General features: G+C 36.4%; 1 protein-coding gene across 1 annotated transcript; it reads right to left on the reverse strand.

The window, feature by feature from the left end:
• Positions 1-1,404: 1,404 nt before the first annotated feature.
• Positions 1,405-22,389, reverse strand: prkg2l (protein kinase cGMP-dependent 2, like). The gene is made up of 19 exons (XM_088635434.1): positions 22,182-22,389; positions 20,436-21,022; positions 18,761-18,927; positions 17,717-17,830; positions 16,952-17,057; positions 16,500-16,563; positions 15,511-15,588; positions 15,212-15,306; positions 14,226-14,294; positions 13,063-13,161; positions 12,812-12,962; positions 11,928-12,064; positions 9,493-9,582; positions 8,614-8,755; positions 7,987-8,150; positions 6,657-6,779; positions 6,239-6,301; positions 5,820-5,886; positions 1,405-5,042 (listed from the first exon to the last, which is right to left on the reverse strand). Exons 2-19 carry the CDS (start codon positions 20,891-20,893, stop codon positions 4,947-4,949), a joined length of 2,283 nt encoding a protein of 760 aa, XP_088491560.1. The 5' UTR covers positions 20,894-21,022; positions 22,182-22,389; the 3' UTR covers positions 1,405-4,946.
• Between the last annotated feature and the right edge of the window lie 1,273 nt (positions 22,390-23,662).

A 23,662-nucleotide genomic window follows, 5' to 3' on the forward strand; every position in this document is an offset into this window, starting at 1 on the left:
GTTTTGAGCTTTAGTTGGTTTAAAATTCAGCTGAATTCTTAGTAAAGAATGAATGGCTTCCCTTGCACAAAAGTGTCCAACACAACAGCAATAGTGTCCTCTGAAGTAATTCATTGTGTTAACTATTCTGGTGGACTGCTGTATATTTACAGGCCACGATTATGTCTCTTACAGAGCTATTGAGAGATGCATTAAAGTAGATATTACTCAAACTTGCCAGTAACTGTAGATCCCCTTTTCTCAGGATTATTCACTTTATATACTAGCATTTCTGCAGATTAGTTTAGGGCACTTCCCTCTTTCTGCACAGTGTGTCAGAAGAACGGCACAATGCATGAAACACTTTGCATTAAAGGTTACTTAGGGCATGTTTTCTTATGATCATACTTCTTCTGACTCTTTAAATCCATAATCTCTTTCTTTTCATAAAGTCATGAATTAATTTCAGGTGTCTTTAGGCCTCAAAGACGCACGTCAGACATAAGTATTAAAAGCTTACTGATGATCTTTCTGTGAAAGATATACTGTAGCAAAAGACAATCTCTGAGATCGCTTACGGTATGTACTCAAGTTCTCGTCTATGTTCTTGAGAGAATCAGAGGTGTACACTGGAAAAAATATAAGCTGATTTATTAGCTGTGTCCACTATAGCCATTCTGATGCCAGAAGCCGATTCTATGTTAGTTCTTGAACAAAATACTACCCACAGACAAGAGGCTCAGAGATGAAAAAAAATAGACCCACACTGCCACCTAGCCTCCAGTAGAGGAATATAAATTCAGAATTGATGGGAAAGCATACCCCTTGAGACCAAATTAAATCTTATTTAGAAAATGTACTTACAATACATGACAACTTAAATGCGGTCTTTCACAGCTCTTGTCATCTACAAAAAAGGAAAACAGAACAGGATCTTCCCAAATAGATAGAACCCAGAAGCTGAACACTTACAGTGAAAATTCAAGATGTTAATGCAGGCTGTTCCAAAGACATGATTTTAACGACTGAATCAGCCACCTATCACAGTAAAAACAACAACCAATCTAGAAGCAACTTCAGATTCAATCAGAATCCAATTAAGCTTGAAGCAAAACACCCACTCAACAAAACATTAAAATAACACAATCCATTGCATCACAACTATGAAATACTTCACCATGGACACAAACACAGACTGCACTGCAATCCAAACTTAGCATCGCTCTGCCCTCAGAGCTAGCAGGGATTACCATCATTGCTGCTGGACTTATAATAAAAAAGCAGTTCTTGAACATGAAAAAATAATTGAACTTGATTAAACGTCAGCAGATGCCTTTAACATATTGAAAAGGTGGATGTGTTATTTAATTATCAAAACTAGTGAGATCCTATACTGCTTTAAATATATTAATATAGAGAGAGAAATCTTAAAAAAGACAGATTTATTCCATAGGAGATGGGTACATTTACATACGTTACAGTACAAAGTCATCCTAAAAACAGATCATTAAGAAACCAACATGAGCACCTAAAGTAAGTCATCTTACAGTATTTCTCCATTCATGAGCAGGGGCTGACAGGCTATCTCTCAGGCTGGAATGCCAGAGTACCATCGCTAGATCATTGGGACACTGAAACTACATTTGACAACTACAATTAGAAATTTTTATCCACAATGAGGCTGTATCGCTGACCCTCTTGATGGCCCATATTATAAGTGTGTAATTATTGTCTTTTTTGCTGTTTATTACCCTAAATATTAAATTTATAAGATTCAGTACTTTTATTATTTAATAACATCAAAAGTACAAAATTTACTTTGCCGACTTGAGAGTCTGTGACTGTTGCTGGTGTTCCTGGGGTCTGTGACACTGTGCTCTTGCTGACTGGAGTTTACTGGTAAAATGTCCATCTCAGAAAGTGCAATTTAAGTACAGTAATACCTTTCTACCGTTAATTTGGTAAAACATTTTATTTCCTTTTGAATTTCCTGCTGTCTTCAGAATCTCCAGAAGTTCAAAAAGGGTTAGCTGAACAGAAAGATGCCTCTCTAGCTTAAAAAGAAAACATACAGCAAGTCATAATTTTTTAAGTTCCATTAGTTTTGTTTATTAAGTATGAACCATAAATGTTCATAATTTAAAAAGATTAATTTCACATATATACATTATTATCCTCAATACATAAAAGTATTTTTCACAATTGTAAGGGAGAATGAAAAACAATAGAACAAACTTTGTAGAACACTTAATAAAAGAAAGTAGAGTCAATGGGGAAAGTTTAATACAGTACAGTATATACCATGTGTTACATCACAACACAGAGATGTCCTTTAGTACTGTATTCCATTGGTTAGCTGATTCCAAAAAAATCTTGTGTGACACTACATCTGTGACAGGTTCTCCTATTCCTCCAACGGGTATGTTTCCCAAGAATCTAATATTCTTCAATACTACAGAAACCTGATGGTACAGCATGTCACTTTTCTGTATGGCAAGAGATACTGTATATCCAAACTTATTTTTAATGAAGTATAAAGTAAAATATTATTTTTCAATAAAACTCCAAATCTGTTTATGACACATTCTGCCAATCATTTATAACCAGCAAAAATCTTTCCAAAAAGCCCTCTGAAATTACTAATCATCTACTGGGTTTATTCTGTACAGTACTTATTCAAGTACAAGTATATTCATATCTGATGGCCACTTCTATATATATTACAGACACATGTCCATTGTAAAATGAAAATAATGATTAAGATACATAATTAACACTTAGCTAAAAATAGAATATGCTATTCAGCTACAAGATGACTCTGATCATTGTTAATACTGAAGACAGGGTTAGTAGACACAAATGGGATATTAGAATATTAGAAGGCACAGATTTATGCAAAATTGTGTGTACTGTACATAGAACAAACAACCACTTCAATAGGATTCTTAAAGAAAACAGGTGTAATTCCTTTATCAACTTCTTCACAAATGATGGGACAGATGATAATCTCTTGATCACTAGCATTTCTACTATATTCTTTGTTCCCTCAACAGAGTCATTTCTGACACATTTGTGAGCTTCTTGATGAATCTAGCACATAAGATATATCTACAGAGACTGAATCTCCTTACTGGTTTAACTGTTGCAGCAGTGGAGCAGGTTTGAGTTCTGGGCTAAGAGGACTGAAAGGTTTGTGGGTTCAGCTCAAAGCTACTGCACCTTTAAGTTACTTTTGGGTAAACATGTACTTCACCCAGTTTGCTCCAGTAAAATATACAGCTGTATAAATGATGATAAATTAGCAATTTTAATAATGGTACCAGACGTTCTGAATGGCAGGCCATGCTACCTGGCCTTCTGTGATTCTCAGAGAAGACTGAAATAAAATCACCAAAGGCCATCTTCAGTACTAAAACAACTCAAGACATTATTCTTCAAGTTCTGTGTGTGCCAATATAGTCATAAATACACACAACAAACAAAAACACATAACCGGTATTATATGTGTATAGAACTGTATAGTTTGCAAAAAAAGAGAAAATTGTCATGTTGTGGGAGTTTGTGTGTTTTCTTTTATTTGTGTGAGAGGTTAAATAGAAAAAAGTTTTGGTTTACAGATTCATATCTTATGATTCACATCATAAGGACATAGGAAAGCAAAAGTAGCCAAACATAATTATTTGTTACTTTTATAGCGCTTTTCATTCCACAGCATGACAAAGAGCTTGACAAATGGAAAAGAGAAAAGTACTTTTCTACAGCTACAGCCCACCTGGGTAAGACAGATATCTGGGTAAGAGAGTTCTGTTCTAGTAAGCCCACTACACAGCAAATCAGGAGGGAAAGTTAGAAGTTCACCAAGTAAAGGTGATATTTATATGTTCATGAAGACCATATTTTATAGACTCAGAAATCTACCAGTACACTGGGGTTAATAATCTGACCTCTTACAAACAATCTTCCAAACAATGCAATGGGATCTTTAATGGTCAAGTAGTCACAACCTCTAATTAATCTAAAACTCATGTCCAAAGCACAGCATTTCCGATAACACAGTGTCCCTGGCTACCACATAGGGAGATACTCAGAAATTGTGGTTCAGAGGGAAGAGTGTCACCTACCAGCCCAGCAACACTTTACCTTGGAGGCCTCCCATCCCAGTACAGCGCAGACCATACTTAGGTGCAGACATTTGATAAGACCAGGCAAGAAGGTGGTAATGCTGCTGTCAAAGTATTATCCTCTTGCACTCACACTGTAATTTAAATGGAACTGTGAGTATATTTTCTCAGAAAAAAACAAACAAACGGAAATTGATTTGCCCTCTCCAAACAGAACAAATCAGGAAACATTTTTTAAACATGCATAAAATGTTATTCTTGTCTTTTTTATTTGTGTTGCAAATAATGCACATAATGTCCAACAAACTAGCGGCACTCCATCTTGGGCCCAGGCAAAGAAACTGTGATACTCCTATCAAAAAGAATCAGACTGTCCTCTGTCCTGGCTCACGCTTTTGTGCGTCTCTCTCTTAGCATCTGCCAGTGGCAACAGCTCTGCCGAGGTTTGCCGCAATACATAATTCATTCATTCTGCCAATCAACACAGAGCTACTGTATCAAAAGCATAGTAATGAGTCTTTTTTAATACACCTCCACTGATGTTTTGTGAACAAAGCACTGGAAATTATGATTAGGTACTGAATTTTCTCAATATTCAAAACAATCGGATAGTAAATCAGTAAATAAACAGTAAGAACATACAGTATGTATGAGGTTTCAAGTATTTAGACATTATGTGGTGAAAGACTAACAATGCCTCGGCCGCAGATCCCTGAAGTATCTTTGCAATGGAAGGTTGGATGATTTGCGTAATACTTTGGCTGTATGTTCAGATACAGTACGTGCTCTAGTATCAGCTTAGCTCTCAAGTTGCCTCTGGAAAGCCTAAAGAATATGTCCTGGTCCTCAGAAGTCCTTATCCCAGCCAGAGAGTTCATCTGGAGGTTCTTCTAATTCTGGGGGGAAGATATCAAAGTTGCTGTAGTCCATAGGCCCTTTCAGCTGTGAAGCACCAGGAATAATATGTTATTTTTAGAAAGTTCCTTGATCCAGGAATTTGAAGATTATACTATATTCAAGAAGTCATGTTATTCTTTTTTGCATGTACAGTATTTAACTTACAGTAGCAACTTATTGATCATATACAACGTACTGTACCTAATATTTAAGCTAAAACTGTAAAAAAATAACTATATACTTTAAGGAACAAGTTTAGGTTAATTATATGTTGTAAAAGAAAAAAAGAAAACAGATGAACATCAGTGTATATCACATGCAATTTCCTCTTTTATTTCTTGTGTCCCATATCATTATAATTTCAGTTCTGAATGATTAAGACACATACACATATTTGAGAAGGGATCTACCATGACACCAGAGCAGAGTGCTGTGTCAGTGTGTGAGGTGAGGTTGAGGTTGAAACGCAAAGAGTAAAATAGTATATTATACTCTCTACTCTCTCTCTTTACTTTCCAGATAAGTGCAGAATTACTAACGGTTTCAGTCAATCATTGATGCAAGAGATGCATACCAACTGAGTAAGACAGGGTATGAAAACAAAAGAGGCAGGTGTGACAAAAATTATTTCTGGTAGGAATCTGGTTTTTAAATATAATCTGTCTTTACATCATTAAAATTTCAGTTATTAAAGTAAAATAGATGCTGCTATTCCAAACATTTGCTCAAACAAGGGTTCTTAGTGTTTAACAAACAGGAGACTTACAGTAAAAGCAGGAATTCTTTTATTTTTCAGACATTAGGATTCAGCGATCATTTTACCTCTCTCTTCAGTGGGGAAGACAGCTTTCTTCTTCTCAGCCCTTCCCAGTTAAAGCCCTGAAACCATCTGTAAGAAGTGACACATGTGACAAAAGCTATCATACTATACTGTAAATTGTTAAATAACATTCATATTCCACTATGTAATATAAAATTAGGCATTCATTAAAAAAAGAAGCTGCACTTAATATCTCCAACACCACCATCAAAGATTTACTAAAGTAAAAATAATTTATCCAATTATCTTCATCCAGTAATACCTCTGACTCAAGATTATGAACTGTATATAGTCTTTTCAAAAATCATATTTTTAGGGGACAAACAGAAAATTATCTAATCAGCCTAAGACAATCCTAGATGATTTTCAGATACAGTACATCTAAATACAGTACTGTTTCAGGTCAGATAAGCAGACTCACTTGTGCTTTTTTATGTCATTGATTCCATTTTTCTTGTTTCCCAGTCTCTCAGCAGGATTGAGTCTAAAGGGAAAGAATAAGCTTTAGGACATTTTATGGGAATAATTCTTCCTGATACATGGGGTATTCTGTGTTGACTACATTAGTATCACTGTAGCTGCTGCAAAGTTGATGAAGTTTTGTCACTATGTGATGTCTGGGGAGTTAATTTTTGCACAGAGCATTCTTAGCCAAACTAAGTACATATAATCTACAGTAATTCCCTCATGAGAATGCATTTTGTAATACTGTGATGGCCACTATTATGATATGTGTCCAGACTCTTCACCCTAGGGTAAAATTATCCTTTTATTTTGTAAGGTAAGGAGGAAAATCCTGTAACGATTTGCCATGAATGAAGTATTTCAAGAAGATTTACTTGCAGAGTCTCCTGGTCAGATCCTCAGGACGCTTGCCAATGCGCTTAGGGAAGTCCATTTTCTCTATTCCGTGGAGAACCATGGTGTAGATCTTAATAGGATCTGATCCCGAAAAAGGGGGACTGAAAAGTCACAGAAGAGGACAGACTGAGATCACAGTTTTCCTTTTAATTTTTTAAACTTTCAACCCAGATCTCACTTTTTTCTTCCATTGAGCAAGAAATATACTACATTCTATTCCCAATTTAGGCAGAGTGAATGGGATGATAGGTAAGTGGACTGGGCATTTGTAGAAGATAAAACATAAATCGTGAAATAATGTATTTAATAAAAAGAGATGTCTACAGGTCCTGTCTTAAAATCATCGGTTTGGGTTGTGATTTAAGATTAAAGAGAATTGTCACTATCACACTAGTATGAGTCTAGGTAAAGCTCTAGTGAATCAAAACTATAAGGCTCTAGAGAAGGCTTATGTAAAAAAAGGAAAAAAATAAAAGTGACCCTCTTTTGTAGTTATTTCTTAAAAATATTCAATCTTATGTTACCAGAGATACTGGACATGGGGATTTTTTAAATGGCCTTACTGAAAGCATACAGCACAGGCTACTTCAATCTGCCATCATACGAAGCTGTTTCCATGGTTACTCTTTCTGAAGACCCTTGCAGCTCTGATCTGTACAAGCAGTAGCTTAATGGTTCACCACATCTGAAGAGACCACACAGCCCCTGGCATGAGCATTGTCAGTCATGTTCACACAATGTCAAGTTGTATGTATTTGGAGAAATAGTGAGACTTTCCTTTAACACTGTCATTCAAAGATAATTTGGTATTTATTGCTTACCACAAAGAGCTTTTTCTAGAATTATAGAAAGCAGATCATTTGCACTAATCTTGCTTCAGAGAACAAATGCAGGCACTCAACAATAATTAAGTCATGCTGAAAAGAGCATAAGTGGAAACACAGCGATTTGGCTGTGGAGCCTTCTTCAGGTGTGAGACATGCTCACATCTGAAGAAGGCTCCACATCCGAAACGTTGCGTTTCCTCTTTTCAGCATGGAAAAAATCTTTAACTTGTTCCTTTGCAGCCTATGCATGCTGACACAGCTACCTACCAGCAATAAATAAGTCATGTATGACACTGGCAAACCACAGAAAGAAAATATTTTAGAAGTCTTCTAGTTTTCTACAATTTTAATGTTAGGTCTCTTAGCTAACAATAACACATCTGGGTTATAATTAGTCCTTCCAATTATATCCATAGTAAAAAACTGCCTAATCTCAAGAAGGATTCAAACCTTTCTGTCTAGAGTACTCCCAGATTCTCACCTTCCAGTAAGCAGCTCAAAGATGAGGATACCCAGAGACCAGCAGTCTGCTCCAAAGTCATGTCCCTTGTTCATGATGATCTCAGGGGCCACATACTCTGGAGTACCACAGAAGGTCCACGTCTTCTTCCCTAGTCCAATCTTCTTAGCAAATCCAAAATCGGCCTGCAAGAAGAGAACAGTGTAATTTAAAACTGTAGTTATTCCACAGATAATACGCTAAAAAAGTCTGCAACATCTACAATATAAAATGATCAAACTTGTAAGAAGAATACTTCAGTATAATATTAATACTGTACATCTTACTGTATTTTACACTTTTAGCATTATTTGGTAATTTGTACAAGTCAACTCTTTTGTACTTCTAACAAAGTATACTTTAATAACTATTTGTACCCTTTTACATACTTTAGCTTGATCTAATCACTCTCTTGATACTTAAGACTCTCGATATATAGGACTGCATTTAATATCAACATTTTAACTTTTTACTTTTTGTGTATACGCTAAGCAATGTACTGTAAAAACTTATGTACCAATAAAGTAGGCAAGACTTAAAGAATTCATTCTTTTCGTTTAAAGATTCATCCAACATCTTTCAGAGCTCACTCAATATGGGCCGTCATACCATTTTCACATATCCATGGTCATCAAGCAACAGATTCTCTGGTTTTAAGTCCCGGTAGACAATTCCCCGGCCGTGAAGATAATCAAATGCTTCAAGGACACAGCCAATGCAGAACCGTGCTGTGGGCTCTTCAAAGAAACACCTACAGCCCAAAACAGACACAACTCCTCAAGGGCTGACAGACAGTGGTAATATGACCTTGCCATTGCTAAATGCTACTAGTCAATCTCTACAGCATTTGCTGTTAGCATAACAGTATACTGTTTTTTGGGGTATAAAATAACTATTTAACATCCACAAACTAGAACAGAAATCAGTTCAAGTGATTGACTCTTTTCTGCAATTAGTTTTTTTGCAAACATTATAGCCCAAGATGAAAACTGTAGTATTTAAGAATATTTTGTATTCTCGCCTATTGAAGAACTTTGTTTATAGTTTAGACCTCTGAAGTATAAAATATACTGTAGCATAAAATATCATAAAAATACATTTGATTATGTATTTTAAATTCATACCAGCTATATACAGTAATTTAAAATACAGTGGAAGATCCTTGTATTGGTTTTATTCTAAAGTATAATTTAAATGATGGTCTCCCCAAAACAATGGATCCTCTTGATTAACTGTGATGTTTAATCTTTAATCCACTCAAGGGGTAAATGCTCAACAGTAGGAGAGTTTTCTGATGTCTCAATCAGTAATGTTTTACAGTTGCCACACAACTCCATTTCATTGCAACAAAATTACATTTCCAATTATTCCTATTTCCAAAGTCACAGAAATTGACATACATCTGTATGTCGTATCAACATCCCCTAATGCAGCAGTGTAACTGCAATACTGTGGCATGGTGAGAAAAGGACCTACATGTACACTCACATATCCCGCAGAATGCTCCATAACTCTCCTCCAAGGCATGCCTCCAGCAGCATATATACATACTTGTTGTCCCGAAAAGTTCTGAACAACCTGAAAAAAAGAACATTTGAAGTTTTTTAATTTGTGGTATATATATATTTAAAAAAATCGATTATTTTTCATATATGAAAGTATATAAAAAATCTATTATTTTATGGATTGTGAAGGTGAGGTGTGAGGTGTTGCACTTGGGTATTTTACTGAATCATTGTTGCTTAAGCACTAATGATCCTCAGAATCACTCGTCAACTGGCCTTGGCTTGACTGGTTAATATTGGATTCACTGTAGTACTCAAGACTGAAACGAACACTGAAATAGAGAGTCGGCATAAGTTTCTAAATTCAGGGAGACAAGGATCACAGGACACATGCAAATATTACTATAAGTGCAGGTAGGATTAAAACTAACTATATGAGTTGTGAAAATATGGATATCAGTTTACTAGCTGGTACTTCTTTGTAATCTTAAGCATGGGTTGCTTAGTTCAATATGTGTTTCGCATCTGGTCAAAGAATATAAAGACTTTCCTTCAAAAGTACGAAATACTGCACCCATTCTTGTTGTAATTTCCTTCAGCTGTCAAGTGCTTTAATGATTGAATTCAATATTAAATTCAATATTTCTCTCTTTTTCCTTGAAACTGAAAGGTGTTTAGTTTCATCTGTCCAGATTTCAACCATCTGTCCAAGTTTATATTGCTATTGCATTCCAAATTGTTCCCACTGTAGATTTAGCACTTGCTGAAGGTAAGATGCACATATCAGTGCCAAAGAGCAAGCACACTGGAACCTGAAAGCTCACACTGGTGTGAGAAGCCAAAGACAACCCTAGCCTACTCTAGCAATTGTGTGCTGCCATTTGGGAAATCTGTTACTACTAGCTAAGAGCAGAACCCAGACCACACTGGTACCATCTGGATTCACCTCATACAGCAAACATCCACCACTTACAACCACTACAAATCAGTACACCACCTGTACAAGTTTAACCACTAATTAGTCCTACACTTGCCATTTTAAATACAATTTCAAATATGCAACCTTCCCCCCTTAACTATAAGCATGTTCAGGTAACCTTTATTATGACTTTTCAGAGTTAAAACATTTTAAAATGTATCACGTGCTAACAACGTTGGCCTTTAAAGTAAACGATGAGCTTTTGTTTTTTATTTCTGTCTATCTCTGTTGAGCAAAGAGTAGGTGTAAAGTATTATAAGGTCTGAATCATTGAAATGCATTCTTCTATTCATTAGTGCTAGCCTACCAGTAACAGCTGGTGCCTGTTTTAAAATGTTTTTCTAGCCCTGCCTTCCTGAAAGTGCAAACAGTCGAGGGTACTTAGTTCAGAAGGAACCTGTCCATGAATTGACATATTTGGTTGAGCTGTGATGTTGTATTTACAAAGGCTTTTGTTTTTAAATGTCAGAGTCTAAATACACCCTGTTCAGCCTGTATGGACCAACATGACAGAGGAGGGCAGAAATCCTCTTGGGTTACCTGGCAACATATTACAACAGATGGTTAAAAAGATTTCCACGGGAAAAAACATCATTCTTTTAATGCAGCATTTTCCTTCTGTGTTCAAAACTGCTATTTTGCTTTTTCACTGTTGTAAAATAATTGCAAAATAATACAGATGCTTTTCAAACTGAAATGAAAAATGAAAATGAAATATTTTATTTTTTCCAGGATGGGGGATCAGCAAGGGTTTCCTAGGATGTAGTGCAGTGAGGAACCTACAGCAATTCTCAGGATTCTCACTGGATCCTGCATCCGAGTCAAGAATACCTGCTCCTAACTCGAAATAAGATATTGAAACCCCACTGCACTTTTTAGAAAACACTTATTTATAATTCATACACTTTGAAAACTAGAGTAAAACCGAGGTTGCTTCATAATAGATCCATTCGTACTGTATGTTGTTGTTGTGCAGTCTGTTCACCACACTTTGATTCCATGTATTATTCATGTATTTGGACAATACAGCCATTCTCTCATTGCCATGGACAATATCCACGCATTTACACAACAATCACTAACTCACATTTTTATCTGGTCAATTTTTATTCGGAATGATCATTTCATTATAATACATAACAATAAAATACAGTTATCTTGGTGTTTTTAATCAGAGTGTTATTTTGTAGGTTATGTTGTATACAGTATCTTTTAGTGATTTCTAGTTACAATACTTCCTTTACTCTGTTAATATCATATCCTATGCATCACTATACCATCTAAAATAATTTAATAATTGCTTTTAGATCTATAAGTGTGATCTAGTAATTAGTCCAGTTTATTACTTGCTCATACTGTACATCTGAAGTGAATATGAAGCATAAGACCCTGAATCCTGGTAGGAGACCATTTAAAACCCTTTGCCCTTTCTGACTGACCTGACGATGAACTGGGAGTTTGTCTGCTGCAGGATGTTCTTCTCTGAGTAAATGTGCTCCTGCTGCCTGGTGTCCACAACATGTTTCTTTTTGATGCACTTCAGTGCAAATGTTGTGTCCTCATCCTTCAGCTTCACCTAAGGCAACAACAGTAACAGTTTATGAAGGGATTCCATTGATGACCTTCTGGAACAACCGCAGACACTGTGAGGGCATTCAATACAGTACTGTAGATCCTAATCTATTTGGTTTCATGCACACCTTTGTTCCAAGGAGTTTCTCAACGGGGTTATTTTTAAGGGAAGCAGCTATGATAATACGGCTTGTACAGTAGGTTATTCTGCAGAATTGATCAAAAATAGAAATCTGAAAAGCAAAGTAAACATGCATACAGTATCTAAAATATGCTGTATATGCTGTAAGGTTGAACACCCCAATTCTAGTTTATAACTTAGAAAGGTATATCTAATGCTGGTCCTTCAGGACCAGTGTTTTTTACATACATGTAGGAGAGAATACTGTCTTACTTAGCATATTAAGAGCTGAGTTGCAAAGAAATCATGCAGACTCACAGGTTCCCCAGGACCTGTACTGGACAACTCTGAAGTAAGAAAACCTGATAAGATTAATGACATCAAAACAAAACCAGAACCCTGTCTGATGACAATGTAGTTACAGCTTACTGACAGCACCCCACAGAAAAAACGGATAAGATTTAAATATTTCATTACCTATTTAGTTATGTCATGAAAAAAAAAACTTAGGCTATGAGAAAAGAATAAAAATCAACATTCTGACTACGAAGCGTACTACAAATGTGCATGTGCACTGTGTTCATGCACACTCCTCCAGCTGGCTTGTTTTTAAATGAGGTGAGGGCTCACCAGCTCAACGCGGCCAAACCCGCCCATGCCCAGTGTGGTGATGATCTGCAGGTGTCTGAAGGGAGAGGTAGCGGAGAAGTGAGCAATCTTCTCCCGGACTCTGATGAACTCACTGGCTTCAGGAGAGCTGTCTATAAGAGGAGAATGGGGCCTTGGGCAACAGTGAAAAAGAGTGGTATTAAAACTCAGATCACATACAGTACACTGGAACACAAATCTTGGTGTTTTCTGTGCAACTCTTCAATACTCACACTGCATTCCTCTTCTCATCACTGCGGGACAGCTGCTCCACATAATCTTCAAGGTAAACTTGCAGCTCTTCGTACGTCCCCACCATCTGGTTAAAGATGCTACAGATGTGGAGAACAGACATCTGTGCATGACTTCACTATGTGAATTAAGACACACTCTTTATTCACAGTTTAGGATGTGCTTATAATTGAAGGTTACATGTTTATATTGTCACATCATTTTCACTTTCTATATCACTTGAACAATAAACCAATAAAAACAACAGAATTTGGGGTTATATAGTTAAAACACACAAGTTAAATCAAGGTATGTAATGCTAAATTTTACACTGCACTTTTAAGCCCTCATTTAGACTACCATGATTTTGGTCAAAATGTTACAAAAATTATTTTAGCTTCACTGGAATCAGTCCAGAGAAAAGTACCCAGATGCATTCCCAGGCTTAAGGCAACATCCTACCTGACTGGGGAAACTGCATTTCTTTAGTTTTGAATCAAAGGATATTCAAAATCCTAAAAAGTATTGATGATCAACCAAATGTATTTCTCCAGAATCAAAAGTGAGACAGAAACCGGAGGGCACAAGCAGAAAGTAAGAAAAAGAGCAATTAAAATGGAAAACAGGAGGTACATTTTTACATGAAGAGTTGTGGGTGTATGAACCAATCTCCCCTACAATGTTGAAATAATTGATACTGTGGCTTTGTCTGGATAACAGCTGGATGAGGCTCTTATTTTTCATATAAAGAAGGAGTTATTATTTGCCTTGCCTCTGCAAAGCATTTACTGTACAGTACAATCACATCTCAAAATACATAGAGAGTATAAGGAGCCAGAGATTTCTAGGTCGAAGTTTTGGCTCCATAAAGGTGTTGTTAATTTAAATCAGGATTTTAATTAATAAACTTTTGCAAGTGTAATAAGTGCAGTTTTTGTTTCTTGATTTTTGGTTCTGATGTTTTTCAAATTATCCTTAACAAATAGCGCTTAAAATGTTGAATGTAAAACACTGCATCAGTTAAAGTAAAGGCCATTTCAACGAGAGGAAATTACTTCTGTTATTCATTGTAATTTGTTGAATGGACTCAAGGAAAATTACAAAAACAATAACAAAGAGAATCAAAAGTTGTATGATGCCACAGGAAGGAGAGCTTGTTACTTACTCTCTGTCAATCACAAGGCACTGAGTATCATTCTCCTTGGCGATTATGTTTGCAGAACGAACATCCTCACTGGAACAGAAGGTCAAAGAGTGTAATAACAACTGTGACTAAATTTGGTATTTGAAAAAAAGCCATTGCACTTAACTTTATAGTGTACATGCTGGAGCACACTACAGTTACTCTCTGACTACTGATGGTTTCTGTTCAGAAATACAAATTATATGTATACAGTATTTTCTTTTTTCTTTTTAGAGTCATACTACTTTGCCTCTCCTCAAAAATATTTATGCAATGTTTTTTTATAGATATTTTACATTATATTACAGTAGATTTTAGAGAAAGAACAGGAATATACTGTATGTAAGATATCCATTTTAATTATCTGGAAAAATAATGGTACTGTATACTCAGCCTAAGGGCAATTAACTGCCTTTGTACTAAAATCACTTTTAAATTAATCACAATTTGTTGGTTTGTTTATATTACATGTGATGATGCAAATTGTCTTAGGATAGCTTCATTTGAGAGCTGTGTGTTGGAAATATAAACTATTATATAATCTACTGATGTAATCATACAGACAGAGTGGTCAGTTTCTCAGCTTTTCACGTAGTACAGTATGTTGAACTTCAGTACAACTCATATTCATGTGTCTTTCTCCTTCACTATATTTCAGGTGTACCAAAGCAATCAGAAGGGGTCCAAAGCAAATTGGTTTTGGCATTTATAAAGACTGCATTTCTCATCTGATTTTGGAGCTTGATGCAGCACAGCTGACAAACACCTAGCAGAGAAGAGAAATGGTAACAAAGGCTTTGGGAAGCTCACTTAATCACTGAGTCATCCAACCCAATGCTACGGTAAAAACAATAAACAGAGAGAGCTGGTTATCACCTTTGAGGTGTTCTTTATGAATTTTGACCCTTTTCATTCATATCACAAACAGTCAAGTCGGCTATAATTAGAGACACATCAATTTCATATACCTTATAAGGGCCTTTTCTCCAAAATACTCTCCTACTCCTAGAGTTTTTATCTCCTGTGGCTCCAAGCATCCTTCCATGGTCTGTGTGACACTCACCTGCAAGAGGAACAAAAACACCCTGAGAATCCCAATTACCCAGCAGTTGAGCCCCAACACTGAAGGTACAAAACGTCAGGTGAAAAACATCAATTGCCATGTACAGTACTCATATCAATTTTAATTGTCATCAGTTCCATGCAGTGTTCACCAAAAGTCCCATTCTTACAATGATGACAATTCAGCTTCTTGTTCCTCTCTTACCGCTCCTTTAGCTATGATGAAGAAAGTGTTTCCCTCTTCTCCCTCACGAATGATGTAATCTCCCTCATCATAATAATCCTAAAAAAAAAGACTGAGTGTCACAAGAATTGTTTTACCGTTTTGCTACTTTGCTTAACATTTCACTTTATGCTTTACTTTATGCAAGTCACATACTAGTTGGTGTGTGTCAAGCAGCTCTTTCCCTCTGACATTAACAGGCACACAATGGGGTCCCAGAATGTAAATGACACCCGAGAGTTAAACTCACGTTTCTCTAAGTCATATCTCTCAAAAAGTAACTGGTGAGACAGTCTTGGGTTGTTTTCTGAATATACAGTATGGCTACTAACATTTAAAGAGGATACAAATTCACTTAAGTGATGAGCGGGCTAACTCATACAAAAAAAGACTTTATCACAACGGACTGAATTAATGAATAAAAAGAGAACTAAATTTTAATATTCATATTCTAAGTGCCTTATGTCTCTGATTTCTCAAAGACAAAGGCTGATTGAAATGTTTAAACAAACTGTCTTCTGTTTGGACAAATCTAAGAAGAGAACCAAAAATATTCCAAAGCATATTCAATTGATAAATACAAAATATATAAGAATTACTTGTTGAATTGTAGCATTTTCTATGTTAAAAATATATTACAATATAAAAATATGTATTCAATGTTTTTTTAAATTTTTGTTTTCTATTTGATTATTTTGTTTTCTGTTTGTTCTCTCCTTCAATTTGATGTCTTGACATTTGTGAAGCAACATGTCAACTAATTTGTGAAAAATGTAATGTTACCTTACATATTTATTGGTACTTTATATAAGTTATTAGACATGTTAGAGGTTATTAAATAGATAAGTAAATGTACAGTACGTTTAGACACAGTTTCAACTTTTGCTTATTACACATCACATCACACAATTCCAGTCATAAAACTCTAATAAGCAGGTTTTCAATGAGAATGCAAGACATACAGTACATACCACTTCTAGACAGTCCACAATCTTTGCAAGCTTCTCTTCAGGCAAATCTTTTAATAAAGATACACTAGTGGCAGAAGAGAGGAGGGAAAATTACTTTCTAATGAAGCTGCAGTTTTGGTATGTCTGCAAACAGCTTTTAAGGTTAAACACAAGTGTCCTCAGACTTAGTCTTTCTTCAATCCACACTTTGCTGTAGCTATTTTCTGTATCTGCATAAAATACTAAATTAAAGATAAATATGGCATTGGTTTGTTCTCTGCCTTTCTTGCAGTGCTGTACAAACAGTAGCAATACCATCTAGTTTGCAGAGTTTCAGTGCTGTCATGAGAAATTATGCTGGACTGCAGCTGCAGCACAAGGATGAATAGGAGCATGTGTCAGTGTCATCTCACTCAATTGAAGTCCACAACGGGGCACATTCTCAAACTGCAAAACTACATCTTTCTGTTTACCTGCAAAGGAAGCTGAAGTATTCTTCTTGCCTAGCCTGTGCTGTTCTCATCATGATGTTCTGAAACATCTGCCGGTCTAGAACCCAGATCTGAGACTGCGAAACCGCTAGGCAGACAGAGCACAAACAAATCAGAACAATGTGACTATGAAAGGTAAACTGTATAGGCAACCCCTATGAAAAGTTCATTAGATAAGGACCTGCTCAGAAAACAGCCCTACTGTACAGTACATCCAAAAAATTAAATTCACAAATGATAATGCATCAGCATCGCATTGCAGCTGTTCATAACCACCTTAAGAAAAGTCATGCAAAACCATGAAAAGCTTTGAATCATGGAGTATTTATCAACAAGAATATGAAAAGCATGCTTAGAAACATATCAACTGAACAAACTGATATTTTCATTGAGATGGACTGTATTCATCTCATAAATGCTTAACATACAATGTTGAACTTGATTGAGTCTGTTCATGATAATTACATTTAAGCAATTATGTTTTTCCCACAAAGTAGTTATCAGGAACATCCTGGGAATTTCACTTTAACAAACTTTTCATGAAATACAGTAGTACAGTAACTTGTTTCCAAATACTTTAAAATCATGGACAATTCTACTTTGTAACAGTAAGAACACAACAATCAAGGAGATATTTTGTGAAATTAACAATGTACAGTATGATATTACATGATACGATAGTGTTACATCTTTTATCGACTTATTCATCTCACTTCGAAAACATACAGTGTGTTGAGATGTTCCCACCTGTGACTGTAGCCGTCCTCTTACAGTTGTACAATATAGCAAGCTCACCAAACGCTGTCCCAGGGCGCATTCTTCCAAGAAGCTTGCTGTTCTGCATTACTTCCAGCAAGCCATCTGAAAAATGACATAAATACAATCGGATCTTGTGTTTGCACAGGTTCTGGCACAATACAGGATGGAAAGTTAACACCCTGAAGCAAAGGATAAGGAATAGAGGCAAATACAATGTACCGATACTTATGCTTTACTTATTGGAGTCAATTCACATGCTCTACGTGTGCCATTTTCAATACAAATTCAGATCTGTTTCTCTTAAGGGCAATTTATTCCCATCCCATTCACTGTAAAGGAGGCTCCAATTAATGATATTAATAACCTATCAAGAGTATGGCCAACATGTTCTGGGGTGCAAAAAGGTTAATGCTAATTAAATCAATACTTCACAGACTCACAATCATTGGTCAATAGCATCCTGACCTCAGTGTCCAAATGCATGAAGTTTTCCATGAAAATAACTCATGAAATCAGGGGGGATTCTGACACATCATTGCTGCTGTAGAACAATGTGCCAGCTCATTGGGCCAGAGTTAGACAGGCCACCACTCACCACTATGGCTGTGAACAGTTGAATCATCCACCCTGCATTTCAGGCTTAGCTCTTAGTGACTATTATTTGTTCCGACATCTAAGTCTGACATTAAGATGATGTTCCTTCCAGTCTATTGTTGAGTTAAAGAAGAAATCAGAAAAGTGCAATTATTAGGGAACGGCTAAGGTACAAAGGGCTAAGCATTCTGAGATGAAGTGGTTTAAAGTAGGAAATAAAGCCAAGACACTGCAGAACGTTTGAACACCCCTTGCACAACATTAAGTGCATCAGACTAAATGGGAGTGGGTGCTCCTGTATGCACAATGAGCTTTGCTGTCTGTGTGTTTTAACCTTTATGCTCTCATTAATCATAAAATCAGTTTGAAATGCATGTGACTCTGGGTAAAATTAGACACAAACTATTATGACAAGATGATGGAATATGATTGATTTACCTGCTAGAACATAGAGATAGTTGCCAGGTTCCCCTTCCTGAATAACTAGTTGGCCTTCTTTATAGGTCTTCTCATACATACAGTCCACCATCTCTCTCATCTGCTGGGGCTCCAGCTTCTTCAAGAAGTCATTGCTCATGATGGCATCATTGATCAACCATTTTGTACTTCAAGCATAAGCAAGAGACAGAAACAGGATGCATAGTTTTGCCACAATAAGCAAACCCAATTTGCCTCTAAATTAGCTTTGACTGGTGATGGTAAAAGTAAATACATGTTACTAATGGGACAAAGCCATTCAGCCAGTCTTTCTAATTTATTTTAAGGTCTCAGACTACTAGCTGCTACACTTTTGTGTAAAGAAGTGTCTTCAATGTTCTATTTTAAATGGCCCTGAACCTAATTTCCACAATTGCTTGTTGCTGTTGATCATCACGAAATCTCTTGAAATGACTGAGTCAGTTTGAATACCAGAATCAAGTCCCCATATAAATACTGTACCATTGTTCCAGGCTAAGAAGATTCAGTTCCCTTAGTCTTTCCAAGTATGATATTCACTGTAAGCAAAGAGCAAGTCTGGTTGCTCTCCTTTATATTGCCTTTATAGTGGCTATATTTTTCTTATTGTAATGGCCAAAATGGACAACAAATTCACTGGATTTACGTTCTACAATTAACAGTATATTAGTACTGTATGTTCAAGCATGTTCATATCTTTATGGTCACCTTCTACTGTCCAGTTGAACATATTGAAGAAAGCTGAAGAGGCTACATAACTTCCTACAGTAGATCTTTCCTACAGTATATACCACTTATTAACTGTTATTAATTGTTCAGTCATTTATAATCAATTATGACAAATTTGTTTTATTAGTGACTGTAATCTCATTCTTGGCTTTTGTATGTGTTGTGGTAATTTACAATACCCTCAGTGGCATAATATGTTCATAGTGAAGGGATCTAATCAGTGTTTATTTTGTAACTTTATAGCATAAGCATTTAAAATTGTGCTTCTACTACAGAGAACTTTCTCATTTGCACTTCTAAAGGAAGAGTGGCTTTAAATTACTCAGAATGGAATGTATGAATTTTTTACTATAGAAGAGTTCCTGGCAGACACTGAATTAAAGCAGCAATTATGTTTTCTATGCATATAGATGGATTACCTTTTGTCTGTCATATGTGCCTTTTTATTGCTCTTGGATTATTATGTAAATGTATGCTTTCAAGTCTTTTTGAGGTTTGAGCAACTACAAACAGTAAGAAGAAGCTGCAAGATCTCATTTTCATTTCCTGTAAAATGTTTCTGGTAGAAAATACTCAAAGAACTAGTTTTTCTAAAGACTACCAACCAATTGTTTTTATGCCTGACCACACCATTGAAGGTGGATTATGAATTCTGTCACTATTGATATACTATTAAATACACATTTAATTAATATTAGACATGGATTTTGGAGGATGCCTAAGTAATCAAACGGTCAGTGTATTGCATGACAAAAGACACCAAGGCAGCATTATAGTGTGAGAAGTCAATAAGTCTTCCACACAACCAATTTGTCCTAGACCGAGGTGTTCTTCCAGTGACACACTATGTGTGCGCAAGACAAATTCCAAATCTGAAATGTCATCAGAGTTAATGGAGCTTTCTTTTCGGGCAGCAAATAAGCCCTACCTGGAATCCTTACGGACCCGGGCCCTTTCAAAGGAAAAGTGCTGAAGATTGTGGTTGTAAAAGTGCCGGGAGGTTGGTTCTGCCGACACTCCCTCCTTGGCTCTGAGGCGGCGATGAACCTCCACTGCTACCCTGTGGAAGCGTGTTGGCCCTTCGTTTATGACACTAAGGAGACGCTCGCTGGGACTGACCAAGGGTGGTGACTTCACCAGACTGTTGTAGCCAATGGCATCCTGAAGCTTGTCTATCTGGGACACCTTTGCCTGCAGCTCCTTCTCCAGCGTACGGAGTCTCTCCTCTCTGGTCTTCAGTTCCTCACTCCTCTTTCTCAGCTCTTCCTCCAGTCGTGCTATTTTGGCCTTGAGGGCCTCAATCACCTCCCATGCTGGTGGTTCCTTGATCCCCGAAGCCAAGCAACTTTCTTCGAGATGAGGGGTTTTGATAGCACCGTTGCCCATGCCTGCTGATGACTGGCCACCATAAGAAAGCTCACCGTCTGCCCTGCAGCGGCCTAATCACCTGGCCTTTTTCATTCTAGCTGCAGCCCAACTGGATTTCTGTCTCTCAGGCTAGGGCATTTTCAGCACCTGCCAATAAACACAAATAAGAAGTTCTATATTTCACTATTATGTTTCATATATCATTATTGAAGTCATAGTGATTCATGAGATCACGACATAAAAACCAGGAGTTCATTTTTTTTCCGCAAAATGGTAGGTTTTAATAAAAAAAATATCATATATGAGCTGTTGTTAAAAAAACTTAGATGGCTGGCTGCATCTTCACTGTCCATCAGTATACAGTAAACTGTATGTCCGCGCCAGTTCTATGGAAATTTAATGAGCTTCCTATTCTTCATTGAGGAGCCCATTCCTTAATCATCTAGTTCTATGAAGACAGAAAAAGTGTAGTACAGCATGTGTTTCAAATACAAAACATAACTGGGTTTAGAACAAACTGACAGTTTTAGACCATAATTCTACATTTACTGTCAACTGTAAATTAACTGTTAACTGTTAATTAACTACAAGACATTGAGGTTTTCTGCCTCTCTCATTGCCTCATCAAAAAAGATAGGGACCATCATTATAAAGAACATTTAAATATGTCAAAACTCTTGACAATTTCAGGTCAGGAAACATATATTACTGAATCTAAAAAAAAACAACAAAATACAGTACTTCCCATCATACAGCCTATTACAGAAAGAGTGCGTTTTATATTCATATTATTGTTAACTGAATTATAATTAATACACTTGTAAATTAAATAAAACTTAATATTTTAATTTATGAGCAATCTTAGCAGAAATTGTTCTTAACATTTATATACAATGATCCGAAAGTAAAGCTGTTTTGACAAAAATCTTTTTAAAGCTTGTTCGTTAAAAAAACAAAACAAACCGGTAGAAATGTAAGTAGCGTAAATAAAATTGTAAATCCAATAATAATAATAACATTTGAAATCGTTAGCTGTATGGCGATTGGTATTTTCTTTGTACACTTGATGGATGCTTTTAATAAAATCCCGTTTAAAAAAACATCATTTTGATTCTGTAATTTCCAAACCACGTAGCAATACATTTGAACGCAGATGATCTGGAATTATAAATTCACACAACAGTATCTCTAATACTCAACAGTATATTCTCTTGCAAATTTTGAACTATTAAATATGACATTTACTTCTGCTCATCGAAAAACAATTACAATTAAAATATAGAGTGAACAGTGATTTTCTACATACATTGTATCCATGCAAACATTTCAAATCCTCTTTGTAATTCCAGACGAAAATCCGAATTATCCAACGTTAACTCGGTGTAGTGTTGGATGTATTGCAGTTAACTCGCATAAGACGCTGTTTCCGATCGGAAGCATTAATACGGCTCTTCAGAACGCTCAGACAAGCACAGCACATTTTTTGGTAACTCGAGTATAATGAAGCCAGTAGAAAGCCTGCCTGTTCAACTGAAGCAGTAGTCATAACCAAGACGTCACAATTAGCCCCCTCTAGAGGGAAGAAGAGTTTCAGTAAAATGCCTTTTAGATGATTTGTCAGTAAATTCTACATAGATACTGTACATGAATACTTCTAATTAAAAATATTGGTCCATATTAGTCAATCCTATTATTAGTGGGATGAATACCTCTTCACGTCTTACATAACAAAAAGCATCTTAAATGATACTTCTTATGAGTCAATACCAAACTACTCATGTAACTTTAAAAGTTCAGGTAAAGTGTTTATCTTGTGGAAACTCCAAATTCATTACAGCCTTTAAATATTCCTAATGAGAACAGAGGTAAGCACCTGTTACGATAATGCCAAGCACATGGAGACATCTTATTTTTAAACCTGTAAAAAAGGCTTGCACTTTGACATATGTTTAGAAAGTCCATTCTCCACCTCTTTTGAAAGCAAAGGCCTGTTATTTTGAAGTGGCAGATGCAATGCGACTCCCAGAGGCCATTCTGGAATAACTTGCATTTCGTCTTTTGATTAATGCTGGTAAAATGTTCGCAAACATACACTGCTGTGTGACAATGTTCTGTCAGGGCAGCCGGCAGGCACTTGGTATGCACCAATACTGGAAATACTGGAAACTGGAAAAGCGGCACTGTGAGATCAAACAGGAAAATAGCTTTACCATGATATTATGTACTAAGCAATATGATGATATGAATAATGAATGTTATTGTTTATTATAAGTCTGAAAATGATGCTGTATGAATGGGTTAAGAGACGCATTCTGGCGAGGATGTTCCAGAGCTCTTTTGGTTGTTCTTTCTTTCTGGGTGATTGGTGTGCTGGGTAGTTGCTACTGTATCTGGGCTGTGCTATTCACCTGTAAATATGTTTTTCCAAGTGGTGCTTCACGACCTACATGGCCTGCTTAGCCCCTGTGATGACATCATTTACTGTATCTGTCCGCAACTTGGAATTCTAGATCCCTGTGATGGCATCAACTATCTGTCCTTGCCTTGGCACACTACTGTCGGTCCCTGTGATGGCATCAACTATCTGTCCTTGCCTTGGCACACTACTGTAGGTCCCTGTGATGGCATCAACTATCTGTCCTTGCCTTGGTACACTACTGTCGGTCCCTGTGATGGCATCAACTATCTGTCCTTGCCTTGATACACTACTGTAGGTCCCTGTGATGGCATCAACTATCTGTCCTTGCCTTGGCACACTACTGTCGGTCCCTGTGATGGCATCAACTA

The sequence above is a fragment of the Lepisosteus platostomus genome, chromosome 6 (genome assembly GCF_059453375.1).
Source record: "Lepisosteus platostomus isolate fLepPlt1 chromosome 6, fLepPlt1.hap1, whole genome shotgun sequence".
Taxonomy (NCBI): Eukaryota; Metazoa; Chordata; class Actinopteri; order Semionotiformes; family Lepisosteidae; genus Lepisosteus; species Lepisosteus platostomus.

Bases quoted from the DNA above. Each gene is read 5' to 3' on its own strand.
- prkg2l (XM_088635434.1), bottom strand. From the start codon at position 20,893: ATGGGCAACGGTGCTATCAAAACCCCTCATCTCGAAGAAAGTTGCTTG. The intron at 12,963-13,062 runs GTGAGTATTGAA...CTGTTGCCCAAG, and splicing joins GATGAGAAGAGGAATGCAGT to GCCCCATTCTCCTCTTATAG. The intron at 9,583-11,927 runs GTCAGTCAGAAA...TCTTTTTTTCAG, and splicing joins AACTCCCAGTTCATCGTCAG to GTTGTTCAGAACTTTTCGGG.